Source organism: Cnephaeus nilssonii (assembly GCF_951640355.1).
Source record: "Cnephaeus nilssonii genome assembly, chromosome: 4".
NCBI classification, from domain to species: domain Eukaryota; kingdom Metazoa; phylum Chordata; class Mammalia; order Chiroptera; family Vespertilionidae; genus Cnephaeus; species Cnephaeus nilssonii.
Window position 1 is genome coordinate 84243229 of NC_137075.1, and position 15757 is coordinate 84258985.

The 15757-nt window shown below is 41.0% G+C and overlaps 1 protein-coding gene across 1 annotated transcript in view; it reads right to left on the bottom strand.

Annotated features, from left to right (window-relative positions):
* Positions 1-4853: 4853 nt before the first annotated feature.
* Positions 4854-15757, bottom strand: part of SYNJ2BP (synaptojanin 2 binding protein) — a 36526-nt gene continuing 25622 nt past the window's right edge. Inside the window, exons 3-4 of the mRNA XM_079767862.1 lie at positions 13186-13281; positions 4854-11847 (exon numbers count right to left, since the gene is read on the bottom strand). Coding sequence (XP_079623988.1) covers positions 11707-11847; positions 13186-13281 — 237 coding nt within the window. The 3' untranslated portion in view covers positions 4854-11706. The remainder of the gene's footprint in view (positions 11848-13185; positions 13282-15757) is intronic.

The window sequence follows — 15757 nt, forward strand, 5'->3', positions numbered from 1 at the left end:
ACCATAATCAATAAATTCTGGAAAAACAAATTAAGTGGCAACGGGAAAGGTGACAATGCTATGTCAAAGAAAAAACTGCTGTGTAACACTTGGGAGAAAATCAAAGCTAACTCTTCTGTACAAAAGTGCTAGAGGTCTCTTCTGTACAGATTAATGAAACAAAACAAAAAAATCACAGTTAATTGTATTGTTTCGAAGTGCTCTATTACCTAGATTGTAACACATTTCATCAGGGAGAGCACATCAGGAAAACTCTAACCTTCAATTGCCCTGGCAGCTAAAGCCCATCTTAGGTTTGGGAGTAAAGGCAGAAATTAGAGAGACAGAGAACCCACTATAGTAGTCATGGTAGTGCATTCACTATGTCTTGTATTATCTGTATTTTCATGCTCTGACATATGACCCTCTTGGGGTCAGCTAATTTTTAGAGATAGTAAATAATTTTATCATGAGCGCACTTTTTTTCTTCTTCTTTTAAACCTCATCTGAGGATATGTGTTTTTAAGATTGATTTGAGAGAGAGAGGAAGGGAGAGAGAAACATTGATGTGAGAAAGAAACATCGATCGGTTGTCTTCCTTACTCACCCCAACTGGGCATTGAACCCACAAGCTAGATATGTGCCCTGACGGGGAATCAAACATGAGTGCCCTTTTCAAATACAAACCGACTAATCCAGAGCCCACATTCTAACCACCTTCTGTATTGAGCTCTCACACTCAGGGTCATTATTCACAGGCTCTAATCACCCCAAGGCCAGGTACCAGACAACTGGGGACAGCCCCTGTGCCACAGAGACCACTGACATCACTCAAATTAGCCAATCTGATGTCTTCTTACCTGGCCTGGCCTGTTCCTTCCCATGAAAACCACAATGAAGGCTCTTGCCTGCATGTCCTCCCTCTCCCTCTGCCTTGTGACCAATGCCAGTGCTTCCCTGTGTGGCCCCACAGCATGGTGTGTCCCCTTGGGAATTGTAACAAACTGTCTTTTCAAAGTTGGTTGTCTCTAGGAGATCCAAGATGGCGGCATAGGTAAACATCTAAACTGCTGCCGTGCACAACAATTTCAAAACTACAACTAAAAGACAAAACGTCTATCACCCAGAACCACAGGAAAGCTGGCTGAGTGGAAGTTCTACAACTAGACGGAAAGAGAAAAGAGTATTCAGGGCACAAGCACTGAAAAACTGAGGTAACGGAGGCACGCAATCCAGGCTGGCGGCAGATCTCGGCTGGTGGCGGGTGTTGCTTTCTTCAACCCGAAGAGAGACAAGCTCCTGATCTCTCTGAAATCCAGTTTCTGGGGAGAAGCTGGACTGTCTGCCATCGGGTTGGAAAGTGAGGGTGGCTTGCTTGCAGAGCTGCGTGCAAGAATAATTGTTTGCTGTCGGAGAGGCAGAGACGGCTCACTGCCAGCCATCGCTGTTTGCCACGCCCTAGCCTAGTGACGCCCTGAGACTCTGCCCCACACAACCTACAAGCCCACCCAAGCTCCAAGCAGTGGCTTTTGCATATGAATGGCCTTCTCTATTGCAGATTAACCTAGCAAACTTGCAACCCAGTGCAGACAGCTTCAAAGCCTCCAAGCTCCAAGCAGGGAGGAGAGGACTGTGGTTCTCGCTGTAGCTCCTGCAGAGTGGCCTCAGACAGTAGCTGAACTGCACCCCATTGGAGATCCAGAAGCCAGTGTACCTAGTGGTCAGTGTGAAACACCAGATTTCAACTCCTCACATCCATAAGTGACACATTCGGGAGGCGGACTCAGTGAGCACCAAAGCCCCACTGAAACAAGGCCTGCACCATAAGTGTGATTCCAGCGCAGCAGTTCTTCCATTATAGACACAGCGGGTCCTCACAGCAAATTGGCCTGGAGGTCAATTCCTCCCAGTGTACCAACAGCAATCAAGGCTTAACTACAGCCCTAGCTGCTTTGGCTCAGTGGATAGAGTGTCAGCCTACGGACTCAAGGGTCCCAGGTTCGATTCCGGTCAAGGGCATGTATCTTGGTTGCGGGCACATACCCAGTAGGGAGTGTGCAGGAGGCAGCTGATCGATGTTTCTCTCTCATCGATGTTTCTAACTTTCTATCTCTCTCCCTTCCTCTCTGTAAAAAAAATCAATAAAATATATTTTTAAAAAAAGGCTTAACTACACCAAGACTTTGCACTCAGCCCACAAAGGGGTGTACCAAGAGCGTCCACCTCGGGTGATTGGGGAAGCTGAGCTACTGGCCCCTATAGGTCACCTACCACACAAAGCCATTCCATCAACACAGGGAGGCAGCCAAAATGCGGAGACACAGAAGCATGTCACCAATGGGAGAGATGGAGGAAAGTAAACTACTGGATGACACAGAGTTCAGAACCACATTTATAAGGTTACTCAAGAATCTTCTAAAAACTGCTGAGAAACTTGAAGAGACCTTCATGAGAATGCCAAAATAATGGAAAAGGACCAGTCAGAAATTAAGCATACACTGTCTGAAATAAAGAATATACAGAAACTCAACTGTAGATCAACGTACCCCAAGAGTCAAACCAAAGATCTGGAATATGAGGAAGCAAAAAACACCCAACCAGAGAGGCGGAAAGAAAGAAGAATCCAAAAGTGTGAGGATTGTGTAAGGAGCCTCTGGGACGGCTTTAAGCGTACCAACATCCAGATATTTGGGGTGCCAGAAGAAGAGAGAGAGCAGGATATTGAAGGCCTATTGGAAGAAATAATGACAGAAAACTTACCCTACCTGGTGAAAGAAATAGACTTACAAGTTCAGGAAGTGCACAGAACCCCAAACAAGAGGAATCCAAAGAGGACCACACCAAGACACATCATAATTAAAATGCCAAGGGCAAAAGACAAAGAGAGAATCTTGAAAGCAGCAAGAGAAAAACAGTTAGTTACCTACAAGGGAGTACCCATACAACTGTCAGCTGATTTCTCAACAGAAACTATGCAGGCCAGAAAGGAGTGGCAAGAAATATTCAAAGTGATGAACAGCAAGAACCTACAACCAAGATTACTCTACCCAGCAAAGCTATCATTCAGAATTGAAGGTCAGATAAAGAGCTTCACAGACAAACAAAAGCTAAAGGAGTTCATCACCACCAAACCAGGATTACATGAAATGCTGAAGGGTATTCTTTAAGAAGAGGAAGAAGAAGAAAAAGTAAAGGTAAAAATTATGAACAACAAAAATACATCAAATACCTACGTACCAACAAGTGAATTTAAAAATCAAGTGAATAAAAAATCTGAAGAACAGAATGGACTGGTGAATATAATAGAATCAGGGACATAGAAAGGGAGTGGACTGACAATTCTTAGGGGGAAGGGGGTCTGAGGGGTGCGGGAAGAGATTGGACAAAAATCTTACACCTATGGATGAAGACAGTGGTGGGGGGTAAGGGCATGGGGTGGGGTGGGGAATCAGGTGGAGGGGAGCTATGGGAGAGGGGAAGAGGAACACCTGTAATAATCTGAACAATAAAGATTTATTATAAAATTAAACTGCAAAGTTGGTTGTCTCCTGATCTTTTGGTCTTACTATAACTCAAGTATTCTACTAATAAACACTATTTAAAAGAGGTAGGAGAGCCCAGTCAGCATGACTCAGTGGTTGGTTGTCAACCTATAAACGAGGAGGTCATGGTTTGATTCTCGGTCAGGGCACATGCCTGATTGCAGGCTCAATCCCCAGTGAGGCAGCTGATCAATGATTCTCTCTCATCGTCTCTCTCTCTCTCTCTCCCCTCCTTCCCTCCCTCTCTGAAATCAATAAAAAATATTTTTGTAAACAAGAGGAGAAAGCTACCAATCCTTTCTTATTCCTTCTTCTATCTGCACCCAGAGAGACACTATTTTTTGTAACTAGTAGTATGGAATTGTTCCATGAGTAAGTTTTCTACATACATTACTTTCTTCTTAAACTCAAGAGACAAGGGCAATATGGTAGAGTATAAGGAACACAGAAAAAGTTCTGCTTTTGGCTTCAAATCTTGAGTGTTAAAACCCAATGACACTAAGAAGGGACAGGAATTTCACATCTGTAACATTCTCTTTTTCCATCTTTAAAATAGGGGAATGATTTCAATCTAATAAGGTTTTTTAAAACACTAAGTGACTTCCACTACAAAGTACTTGGTGAGTATATAATATCACTAGTATTTTTATGTGAGTCATTGAATTTTGAGTGGTGTCCTGGCCATGCCAGGGGCTCAGTCAGGTCTGACAATGGTCATTCTTCAACTCATTTCCAGAATGACATGAGGGGAAATTTTTGTTGAACTTTCTCTGGCTTTCTTGGAGGATAAAAGATTTAAACACACACACACACACACACACACACACACACACACACACACACACCTAGAAAATGTGTCAATGTTCTTCAGTCTGGAACTCAAAAGAGACCAACATTTGGGCGCTTTCTCCTCTCAAATTTACTCCTGAAAGTCCATCGTAACCTGCAATAGTCTTTGTTAGCGGTCCTCAAACTCTAGTCTGGCAGGGTCTGCTGGTTTTGTAAGTAAAGTTTTCCTGGAACACAGCCACACTTTTGCTTAGATATAGTCGTCTATGGTTGCTATCACACTAAAACTGCAAAGAACCAAGGCCCATAAGCCTTACATATCTGGTCCTTTACGAAAAAGTTTGCTGAGCCCTGTTTTTTGCTGTTCAAATTCTAGTTTCTGTGATGGATTGAAAAGGATCACCAATTCTTTGCACTACCTCCCAACAAGGGGTGGAGTTTAGGGCCCCTTTCATGGTGACTGGGCTTGGCCAGGGCTTGGTCTGGCGAATAGGACATCTGCAATGTGAAGGATGCAAAGCTTGATTAGTGCTTTCCACATTGGGGCTGGCCTTCTGGAAACACTTCCCTAAGACCCTCCTCCCCTGCCCCAGTCTGTGAGGAGCCCAATCTAGTGGACTGTAAGATGAAAGTCAATGTGGAGAAGAACCAAGGCACCTAGCTAGTAGCCAGCACTAATGTCCAGGACTACCTATGCTCTGCTCTGCCATCAGATAAATGCAGCTGCACGTGACCCCAGGTGATATCAGGAGGAGAAACACTCAGGCAGCCCATAGAATCTTTTAAAAGTTTATTAAAATATTGTTTTAAGTCACTTAATTTTGCAGTGGCTTGTCATATAGTTGGTAACTGACATCTGTTCTTCGCCCATCAGGGAGAAGGTGGCCATTCTGTACACACAGCAGATACAGATTCGCACTTGGATTCCAGGCCTGCACTTGGCTTAAGCTCTGTGACAGAGCCATAATGACCAGTGTAAACTGCCTTTCCTGTTCACATCAAAGTCAGTTATAAGCAGAGTCAATATTCAGTTCTGACAATTCCTTTTTCATTCTATGGCACAAACCCATTTCTGCCTCTATGTATCTTTTAAGGCTTTGGGGGATGAAGGGGCCAGAAGTAAGATACTAAAAGTTGGCAATTGCCCTCAAACATTGTATGTAAATCAGAAGAGTACAGCTATTGCTATTTTGTACCTAGTGTAGCTAATTTCCTATTATATGCAATGGAAGGCTGAGCTAGCATGGTTGAATCAAATTCAGTAAACTAAATTTTCATTTTCTGGATTGCTGAGAAGTGAACTCCTCATTGGCTTTAAGTAAATTCCCAGATCTGGAACTAACTAGCTATGTATCGTGAGCAAGTTTACCTCTTTAAACCATGAGTTACCTTATCTGTAAAAATGGGATTACTGATACTATGTTGTATAATTGGGAGAATTTTTTTTACCTTAGTTATGCAAAAGAGCACCCCAGGGTAGTGCCTGACACCATGGAGACTAGGGACAGTACAGTGCCATGGTTATGTATGCAGGTTCTAGCTGTATAACTTGGGTGGATTAATCTCTCACTGCCTCGCTCATCTCACTGTAAAATGGGAATAATGACAACAGTTGTTGTGAGGCTTAAATGAACACATGCTTAGGACAGCAGCTGAAATGTTGAAAAGAGCTCAATAATTGTTAGCCCGTTAATAGTAGTACATGATAGTGCCCTTCCTTATCTCCTTAGTCAAAGCTAAGCCTCTAATTGACCATTTAGATTTTTCTTTCCTCTTTCCATTGTTTTGTCAGAGGCACTACTCTTAAGAAGTTGGCAAAAAGAAAAAAAAAATCAGTAATCTCCAAAATAAGGTGGAAAAATTATAAAGATCACTGACAAATGCAACAAGTTTTTATTAAATGCCAATACTGAGCGAGGCACAGTTAGATACACTAGGATCTCATTTGTTCTATCTGGATTAAAAAAGCAAAGCTTAGGAAATTATCATCTATTTGATGGCCTCACTAACATATTTAATCTGTAGTTATGTTTCCTAGAAGATAGTTTTATGCCCATGTATCTTCCAAGATGCTATAGGGCTTCTACTTGCTACTTAGATCCAGGAATGCAATGTGACACTAGGATCAAAGTAGAAAGGAAGCAAAATAAAATAAGGTTCATAAGGAAAACAATCTTATAAGAACTAATATGGCCCAGGGATAAAATGCACAAATATCCAGCAATAAGAATTTCATATTCAAATCAGCATTGCAGATACAGAATAAAATGGAATTGTGTGATTCCATTAGCCAATCTGCAAATGAAGGATTATTCAACTTTCCTGATTGGTCAATACATTTAATAATTACAGTAACTACAAAGTTCTTTTGTACACGACTCTGTTAATGATCGATTTGCATCTGAAAACATTGCCCAGTCCTCTCCCTTTTCACTCAGCAAAAAGAACATGAACAGTAAGGACAACATTTAGAGAAACAAGTCCTGGTGTTTGGTATAACTTGATTCCTTAGACACAGCAATGCATTCTTATAAGTTATCACATTATCATCAAGTGCATCAGGTAAGAGATTAGGTGCTTTGTAGCCCAAATATAAATATCAACATCAGGCAAGAGTTTATGGCAGTTAAGAACCTGGTTCCAATCAGAACAGAATTCCTTAAAATACTGGCTCCCTTTTTATCACAATTACCCTTTTAAATGTAAATGTTCGCCTCTAAGATTTGCAGATAAAAGAGAAACAGCAAAAGGGGCTTACCCAAGATCATAATCACCTTCCAACTTACTATAGCTGAGAGGTAAAGAGTTTCATAACTCAATATTCTGCTTCTTGGTGATGTTAGAAAAATAATTTAACATCAAGATCACCAATAAATACTCCACCACTTTTCAATAATAAAATTTTAGCTTAAGAGTGACTATACGTTATCTTTGTATCTTCAGCACCTAGCATGCACTCATTTGCTGAAGGAAAAAAAAAAACACCCTCATCTGTACAAAGATAAGTTTGGCTAGATTTGACTACAATAAAATCTTTATTGGCTCCACATGAAATTATATCTTAACTTGCTTATTTACACAATAAAAACAATGTCCAATGTCAAAAAAACATACTTCTCTAGAACTATTGAAATTAGTCTCAGAAGAGCTCATTTAATTGAATTTGATGTTAGATCTTTCTCAGATTATTCTGTGGCAACTCCCAATTATGCATGAAGCTTGCAACACACTTGTGTAGTCAATCAGTTCCTTTGGTCTTTATTTAAGACCCAAAGAGAGAAGATGGAAGTGGATTGAGATTAAAAAAAAAAAGGGAGTTTTGTATATGTTCATGTAGTGGATATATTCAAGACATAAAGATGAAATAGAAAGAGCACTTATGCAACAAAGCAAGTGTGTGATCAGGGTTAAGTGAGCTCACCTCCCTGAGCCTTGATTTCTCATCTGAGACAAATACATCCTAGCATCTTCCTGGTTCCTTCTGCTCCAGTGTTCTCGTTTGCTTCTGATTGAACAGATGCACAACCTGAAACGCTACTACACTTGGCTGGAGGTTGATCAGTCATTAGCAAATCAGAAGCCAACGAATGTTCCACTTCTTATCCCACATCTATACTTTGGGCAGAAGCTCATGGACAGCTGGGCTCTAAAAAAGCCCAAGTGGCCTGGCCAGCGTCGACCCAGGAATCAAGAGGTCACCAGTTCGATTTCTAGTCAGGGCACATGCCCAGGTCGTAGCCTCGGTCCCTAGGAGAGGCAGTCAATAAATGATTCCCTCTCATCACTGATATTTCTCTCTTTAAAAATCAATAAAACACATTTTTAAATAAAAGAAGTAGAGGGAAAATTGCAATGTAAGCTTCCATTTTAAGAAAATAAAATAAAAAGGCTCAAGTGAAATCCTCATTTTTGGCTGGAGCCATGTCTGTAACTTAAATGGTGTCTAGGTTTAAATGCCAGAGTATTTTTTGTTTTGTGGTTTTCTTTGTGTTTTTTACTGACACTGCATACTAGAATCACCTGGTAAACTTTATTTTATGATGCCCGACTTCCACACCCAGAGAGTCTGTTGAATTGGCCTAGATATAGCCCAGGCATCAGAATTCTTATAAGCTCTCCAGGTAATTCTACCTGAGAAAATGGGGACAATCATTGGCATTCAGAAGTGATTCTTAAACTTTAGCTGAATCCATCACCTGGAGGGATTATTACAGATTGCTGGGTGCCCTACTCGGTTTCTGAATCAATAGGTCTGGGATAAAGCCTAAGAACTTGCTTTTCTAGCAAGTTCTCAGGTGATGTTGATGCTGATGCTTTTAACCAGAGACCTCACTTTGAGAACCACTGCCAGTGAGGAAATATCACTGATGGTGGCACCTGAAGACCTGAGTTTAAATCTTGATTCTGTTATTACCACCTATACAATCTTAGGAAAGTAATTTTATTTTCTTTAGTGTCTTTATAACAATACTTAGATTTCAGAGTTGTGAGGCATGAACAAATAGTGTTACCAACAGGGTTTAGTACAGTACCTGGCACAAATGCAGTAACAAACATTAATCTCCCTTTTTCATTACACATGACTAGAGGGTGTGATTAATTAAAAAGCAGATTAAAACTTGGCAGGAAATGGAAATAGACAATTGAAGCAAACAATGTCTTATTAGGATCATATGTATAATATAGGATGATATAGAGAAGTGTTCTAAGTACATGGTCTTAAAAATACTTTTTAAAAACTTTGAACACAATAATTTAGGTAGTAGAAATAATACAATCTATAAAATGGCAGGAATATTCGATTCAATTCATAAAGAGCATGGATTTTTTTTTAAAGACCTACAATGGATTCTGACATCTTATCTAAAATGTAGTCTTCTAGAGAATGAGAAATAAAAATATAGCACACCTGCCTAAAATGTTACTATATTGATCTTCAGATGCTATTTAAATCCAGGGAAAACCAAAATTAAAATGCATCAGAATCCCTATTATCGACCAAAGCAACATTTCTACCAGCGATGGGATAGGTGTTCTACTTACATATACCAACAAATAAGGAACTAGAAAGAGCTTTCCTTCCTGCTTGCCCTTTGCTTCGTTCGGTATGTATGTCTCAGGTCCTCTCAAGAGTTAATGTGCACACCCTGCGGTGAACCCTGGGAGGCCAGCAGGCCCCTACAAAAGTGAAATGGCTACACACACTTCAGGTACAGGGAGGACCCCGAGGCTGAGCCTCCACAGTGGGCGGGTTGGGGTGAGAACTGGAATATTGTCAGTGTTTCTCTGAGGAATGTACAAACCCAATTGTCTCTAGGTGCACAGTTCAGGTTTAAAGGCATAAGTCACATCAGGATTGTTTAAAGCAAGTTTCTCCCTATAGGAATAGTTGACCCAGAGGTAAGGTCTTAGTGGGATTTTTATTTTTAAAAGCCTTCCCTTTCCACTCTGGCCTCGTATCATGCGATAGCTTTCTTTTTTCTGCATACCTTTAAAAAATGTGATGGCTGCATTGTGCTGTGCATAGTACCATTGCTTTTTATTATTGTGTTCAACTGTTATTTAACCTGGTAACATGTGACTTTTCCTAACTAGACTGTGAGCTCCTCAAGGGTCCTTAACTTGTCCCCTTCCTCCACGGAACATTCTCAGTGATGGTCGCTCAGTTCTCAGTAACTGTTCCCTTTTGCTGTCTGCAGTGTACATTTGACACCAAACTCACATTGCCTTATGCAGATTCCATTTTTATGGATATAGGTTTGGTTCCCAACTGGAACCAAAAAAACACCTTTAGGATGGAGGCAATAAGTATTTTCTTTCTTTGTAAAAGTGTCTTAACAAAGCTGATGTCCAATCAACACTTGTAAAATACTTGTTAGATCATCTATGCTAAAAAATAGACACAACTGCTTTCCTGAGGGGAAGTCCTCACACTCTTGTTGTCAAGATTGTATGTATAAGGCCTATAGTCTAGCTAGTATGTTTGGAAGATGGAAATGGTTTTCTTAAAGCCAGAAAATTAGGCTTGGTTCAGCTCTCCTTAATGCTTTAAAGCCACCCTTCAATACCACTTACACAGGACGGTTCCCACCTCATTATTAACCTTAGTATTCCTCGGCATCCATTCATCTGCATCTTTCTCTCAAGGTTTCCCTATGAAACTTCCCTCCCCCCTAAAACAAACAAAACTCTTTTCTTCCCCTTCCCTGCAAAATGGTTCATTCATTAAAACCATAACCAGTGTTTCGTGTGTTTTTTTAAAAAAAAATAACAAACTAGCAATCCAAACTCTCTACACTGAACTGAATCAGAAGCAAGGCTGGTTTCATGCCCACCCTGCCGAGAGCAGTTCCCTCGCTCAGAGTTTGCCTGTTATTAGCCCCCCGAGAGGGGCTGGCAGCCTGGGGGTTCAGGCACCACCTCGGAGGCACTATCTTTTTCCTTTTTGGAGTTTTTTCACTGGGTTGTTTTGGCCCCATCACTACAGCTCTGACCACAATCATTCCAGCTGATCCTTTCACAGGCTGTGAGGTATCAAAAAAGTCACTAAGGTAGGCCAGAGATGGGTAAGATTTATCTCTAAACCTCGAAGGTTTTCCGACAGATTGACTTGCGCAAAGCTGGATTATGGCATTTTGCCTCAACTTCACCTTAACTGTTATGGGAAATAAGAATTCTAAGATTTTAAACTAGTTGCTTCAGTTTCCTTCCTTTTTCTTATGACTCAAACTGGGCATCCTGTCAGGCTCACTCTCTTACGCCCTCAATTAAGATCATCCCTTCCCCCAGAAATCTAGAAACCAGAGCAGGTTTCTACCTCTTCAACTCTCCATAAGGCTTCACTATTATACTATCATTTATGCATACATGTGTAAATATATATATATTTGTTTTTTACAAAGTAAAAATGGTCTCCTCATTGTATTTTGTTTGATATAGGCACCCAAGTATGTCATTAGAAAGTAAATAAAGGCCACAAAAATTTCCCAAGGAAGATCATTAGAAAGAAAAATCCTCTCTTCCTCTTATATCGCACAGCTGGCCTTTGAGGCAAGCCAGCTAAGAAAACGGGTATCACCATGGTGACGGGAAGACTGGACTTTTCCCTCTTTGGTTGTAGCTGATTCTATTGGCGGTCCTAGTAAAACATGTAACTCCTTATTTGTCCTAAGCAAGTCTTTCTTCAGCTTTCCTTCAAACAATGCCTTTACTCTCCCATCAGAATACGAGGACTTGGAGATTTTGAAGAGCCAGGTTCTGGTTGGGGAGCAGTCTCTTTAAATCAAGTGTGAGCTATGCAGAGAGAGGGCAAGAGACGGGAGAATGGCAGGGGAGGAGGAGGAGAGAAAGGAAGAAATGTTATCTTCATCAGGAGCACTGGAAGAAAGCGAGCTTTTCAAAGTTGGTGCCGGTATCTCATGAAGGCCCAGGCTGCCAGCATGGTGAGGGCAAACAGTGGCACCAGCACCACAGGCATGGGAATACCGCTCGGCTCCCCTTCGCCTCGATGTCCTAGAGGCCCATTTTGCACCTGTAACTGGAAGGGAAAGAAAAATGTTAACTCTAGTGACCAATGTGAGTTTACCACAACTGAAATGTCCGAGTTGACACATTTCCTGGGTCTATAAACTCTAGACTACCCAAAGTTGCAAATCCAAGCACTATCTAGCAGAGAGTCAGAGAGTGTCCTCTGGGTTTGTCCTCACTATATATGTCAATGTCACTGATTCTTTGGAAACAAAGTAAGTCTGATGGGGAGACATTTGCCTTTTCTGTGCTACTGACCATAAAGGGACCCCCGGGAATAAGCCAGATAACCTCTTTCTGCTTTTGTACTGCCTCCACCAAGCTATATGTGTATCATCTCAGGAAATGAAAATATGAGATGAAGTCTATTGATCCTATAGGAAACCTGAAAATTATTGGGTGGGACAGGGGGGATGTCCATCTTCCTAGAATATTTACTTAGAAAGAATCAGTCAGTAGAGTTCAATAAGAACAGATCTGAGCAATGTTATTTAAATTATCTGTTATCTAAGCATAAATTGCACAAGGGGTAATTCCATTATTTCCAACTCAAAAGGCACCCCACTCCCTCCTAAGATGAGGTTGTGTCCTTCCTCCCCTATTTTGTGACACTGGACACAGATAAAGGTGAAACCTGTATGGAATGGAGGCAAACAGAATCAGAGGTAAAGAAGTGAAAAGAAATCACATCCACGCATCAGTTTAAGAGAGAATAACTTTAAAGACACATTGAACCCGTGTTGCAAATGCCCCCAAAATCTTTGCTATGGGAGGAATTATGTCTACAGGCTTCTCTTCCCATCATTCACATTATAAGACACTAGGAACTAAGAAGTGGATACAGGGATAGGTGCTGTCTTGACTGAATTCTGGATTCCAATTCCGTTTTCCTGTAGCTCAACTTTGAGCACCAGAGCTTTGGTCAGGAGAGACCAAGCTGATAAGTAAAGTGCTCATGGAGGTGATAGAGAAAAGCACATAGTGGGTAGGTCTGAGAAAACCTACCATCTTTGTACTTAGAGTTTTATAAACAACAATGTCCAATGGCAGACACATGTTTTCCTTCCCCACTAAAGAAATTGACTGTGGTTGTATACTCCCCAACACCCCATTTATTTCAATTTGGTTATCAAGCTTTATCTTTAAAACTAGGACCTGGGTTGCAAAAATACTGTTATGAATGTCCTTTGATGAGTTCCAGAAGACCCCTGCCAGACACGCTCTTCACAAGAGTGGGAGTGAAAGGAAAAATACCCAAACACACCATTGAAGATGACCCCACAGGGTTTATTCACAATGGCACAAACGCCTGGGGCCAGATGCTGGCTGCAAAGGACACGACACCTACCCTGTGCTGTACTCTCAGGGATACAGCATAGCCTGCGTTACGGAAGAGGTTTACAGCATCCTGGTGCAGAAGGTTCTTTAGGTCTTGGCCATTTACCTGTCGAAAACAGCAAGAAAAAGGAGTAAGAGTTAGAATGTAAACTCTCTAAAGTCAAATATTTACTTTCATGTGATCAAACATTTAAAAAACAACTCTTACAGAGCAAATTCCAAGGTTTAGGAGAATGGATAAAGTCAACTCAGTGTAATGTTTTTCATTTTCAAAGCTATGTTTTCCTAAAACTGAGTCCCATGGACCAATTGAAGAGCACTTAAGTTTAAATTAAAAAAACAAAAATAAAAATGGTAGTCTTGGCCTGGCCATCATGGCTCTGTGCTTGAGCGTCAACCTGTGAATCAGGCGGTCACAATTCAATTCCTGGCCAGGCCATACACCCAGGTTGAGGACTCAACCCCCAGTGTGGGGTGTGCAGGAGGCAGCGGATCAATGATTCTCTCTCATCATTGATGTTTTTTTTTTCTCTCTCTCTTCCTCTCCCTTCTACTCTGAAATCAATAAATAAAAATGTTAAAAAAATAAGTATTTTTTAAAAAGTAGTCTCTTTCTTCTTAGCTCCTATGGCCTGTCTCATTTGGACACCTGGAATTCTTTACTGTATTTGTATGTCTCCCATGAGCATCAGTCTGGCTTCCTATAGCTCGCATGGTCTTCAAGGTTTATTTCTAATCCCTGGCATTGCCAGCTTCATCTCTAGGAATATAATTACATGAAACTCTCCCACAATTTATTGTGATGTGGTACAAAATCTCCTGGCCCATTCCATTGGTCTTGTTCTACTGTGAACAATTTCCCTTGATTCCATTGATACTCCTATCCTCCTCAAGTTTCTGTGATGATCCAAACTCGTAAGAAATGTTTCACGGTAGGTCAGTCCTACCACTTAGGGGTGAGAGATGTGAAGAACCACTGGTATTACTACTTTTTAGTGTCAGGAGTGACACTGGCCACAGTGATCTCTATCCAAGCTGCTGTCAGTGACACAGCATGGCCTTCCTTATGCAAGATCTACATATCTTTGATGCATGTTAGGGTCATCAACAGCAACAGCAGCAAAAACAACTAATATATTTACTTGATAGGCTCTGTGCTATACGCTTTACATTATGAATTATCTAATTTAATTCTCACAATAATCCTATGAGGTAGACACTGTTTTTACCATATTTTCCGGGGTATAAGACGACTGGGCGTATAGATTTTCCTGGGTTAAAAAGTCGTCTTATACGCCGGAAAATATGGGTATCTTATTTTCACAGATGAAGAAACTGAAGCCTAGCAAGGTTAGGGAATGTACCCAAAGGCATAGTAAGTGTAGAAACCAGGGCTACTGTGTTTAAATACCAGAAGGAAGATCAAAGTACCCTGCATTTTACTGCTCCTTCTGCATTAGTCCTCTGCTCTGACTCACCAACTATTCTCTGCTCAGCTGAAGCTCAGGTCATTGACATATTCAAACCTCTCACCTTCCTTGTCACAGTGTTCCTTCTCCAGAGGTTCAGAATAGTCCTTCCACTCTATTTCCTGCCAATATCCTTGGTGAATTCATCTACCAACAGTTTGGCCTTCCCAAATTAATAGTTTCTAGCTCTATTACATATTAGTCACCAAGTAGCATAAGCCTTGGACTTCAACATTGGGCAGTGAATTCCAATCACCAAATCTTACAGCCCCTTTTCAGCCTTCAGATGGCCTCCTCTGTTTTGCAGTTTTCTCCTGTCTTAGTTATGAACACTTAGCTCTCTTAGTTCTTAAACTATACCTTTCCTAATTCCCTTTTCCTTCTTTCCTTCTTAAGGCAAGTAAATATTCCTCAATGTCAGTTGTCTTTTGTTTTTTTTATTTTTTCTCCCATGTGATTATTCACAATTTCAACTGTAATCTGCAAGACAACTCCAAAATTTATATCCCGCCCTAGGTGGTTTGGCTCAGTGGATAGAGCATCAGCCTGCAGACTGAAGGGTACCAGGATCAATTCCAGTCAAGGGCACATGCCCAGGTTGTGAGCTCAATCCCCAGTAGGGGGCGTGCAGGAGGCAGCCAATCAATGATTATCTCTCATCATTGGTGTTTCTCTCTCTCTCTCCCTCTCCTTCTCCCTTCCTCTCTGAAATCAATAAAAAAATATATTTAAAAAATTGTATCCCTACTTCTACTTCTGGATTTACCTTTTTCCTGCTGGGTACCTGCACTTGGATATTCTGCTAGACCCCACCCAACATTTCCAAATTCTCTTTATTATTTCCCATAAAACTGGACTATCCCAACTTTCTTTTATTGCCACTACCATCCTTTCAGACTAAATTTTTGATAATAGTTTTAAACTCTCTCCACTCTGTCAATCTTCACATACAATATATTGGCAAATCCTATAGTCTAACATAGTGACATTCCTCATATGCTATTATTTTATCTAGTACCTCTCTCTTTAGACTGTGGATACTTTTAGTTGAACTACCATAATCACCTTCTCTCTGATTTACTTTCCTCTAGGTCCTTCCCCATACTACTCTAT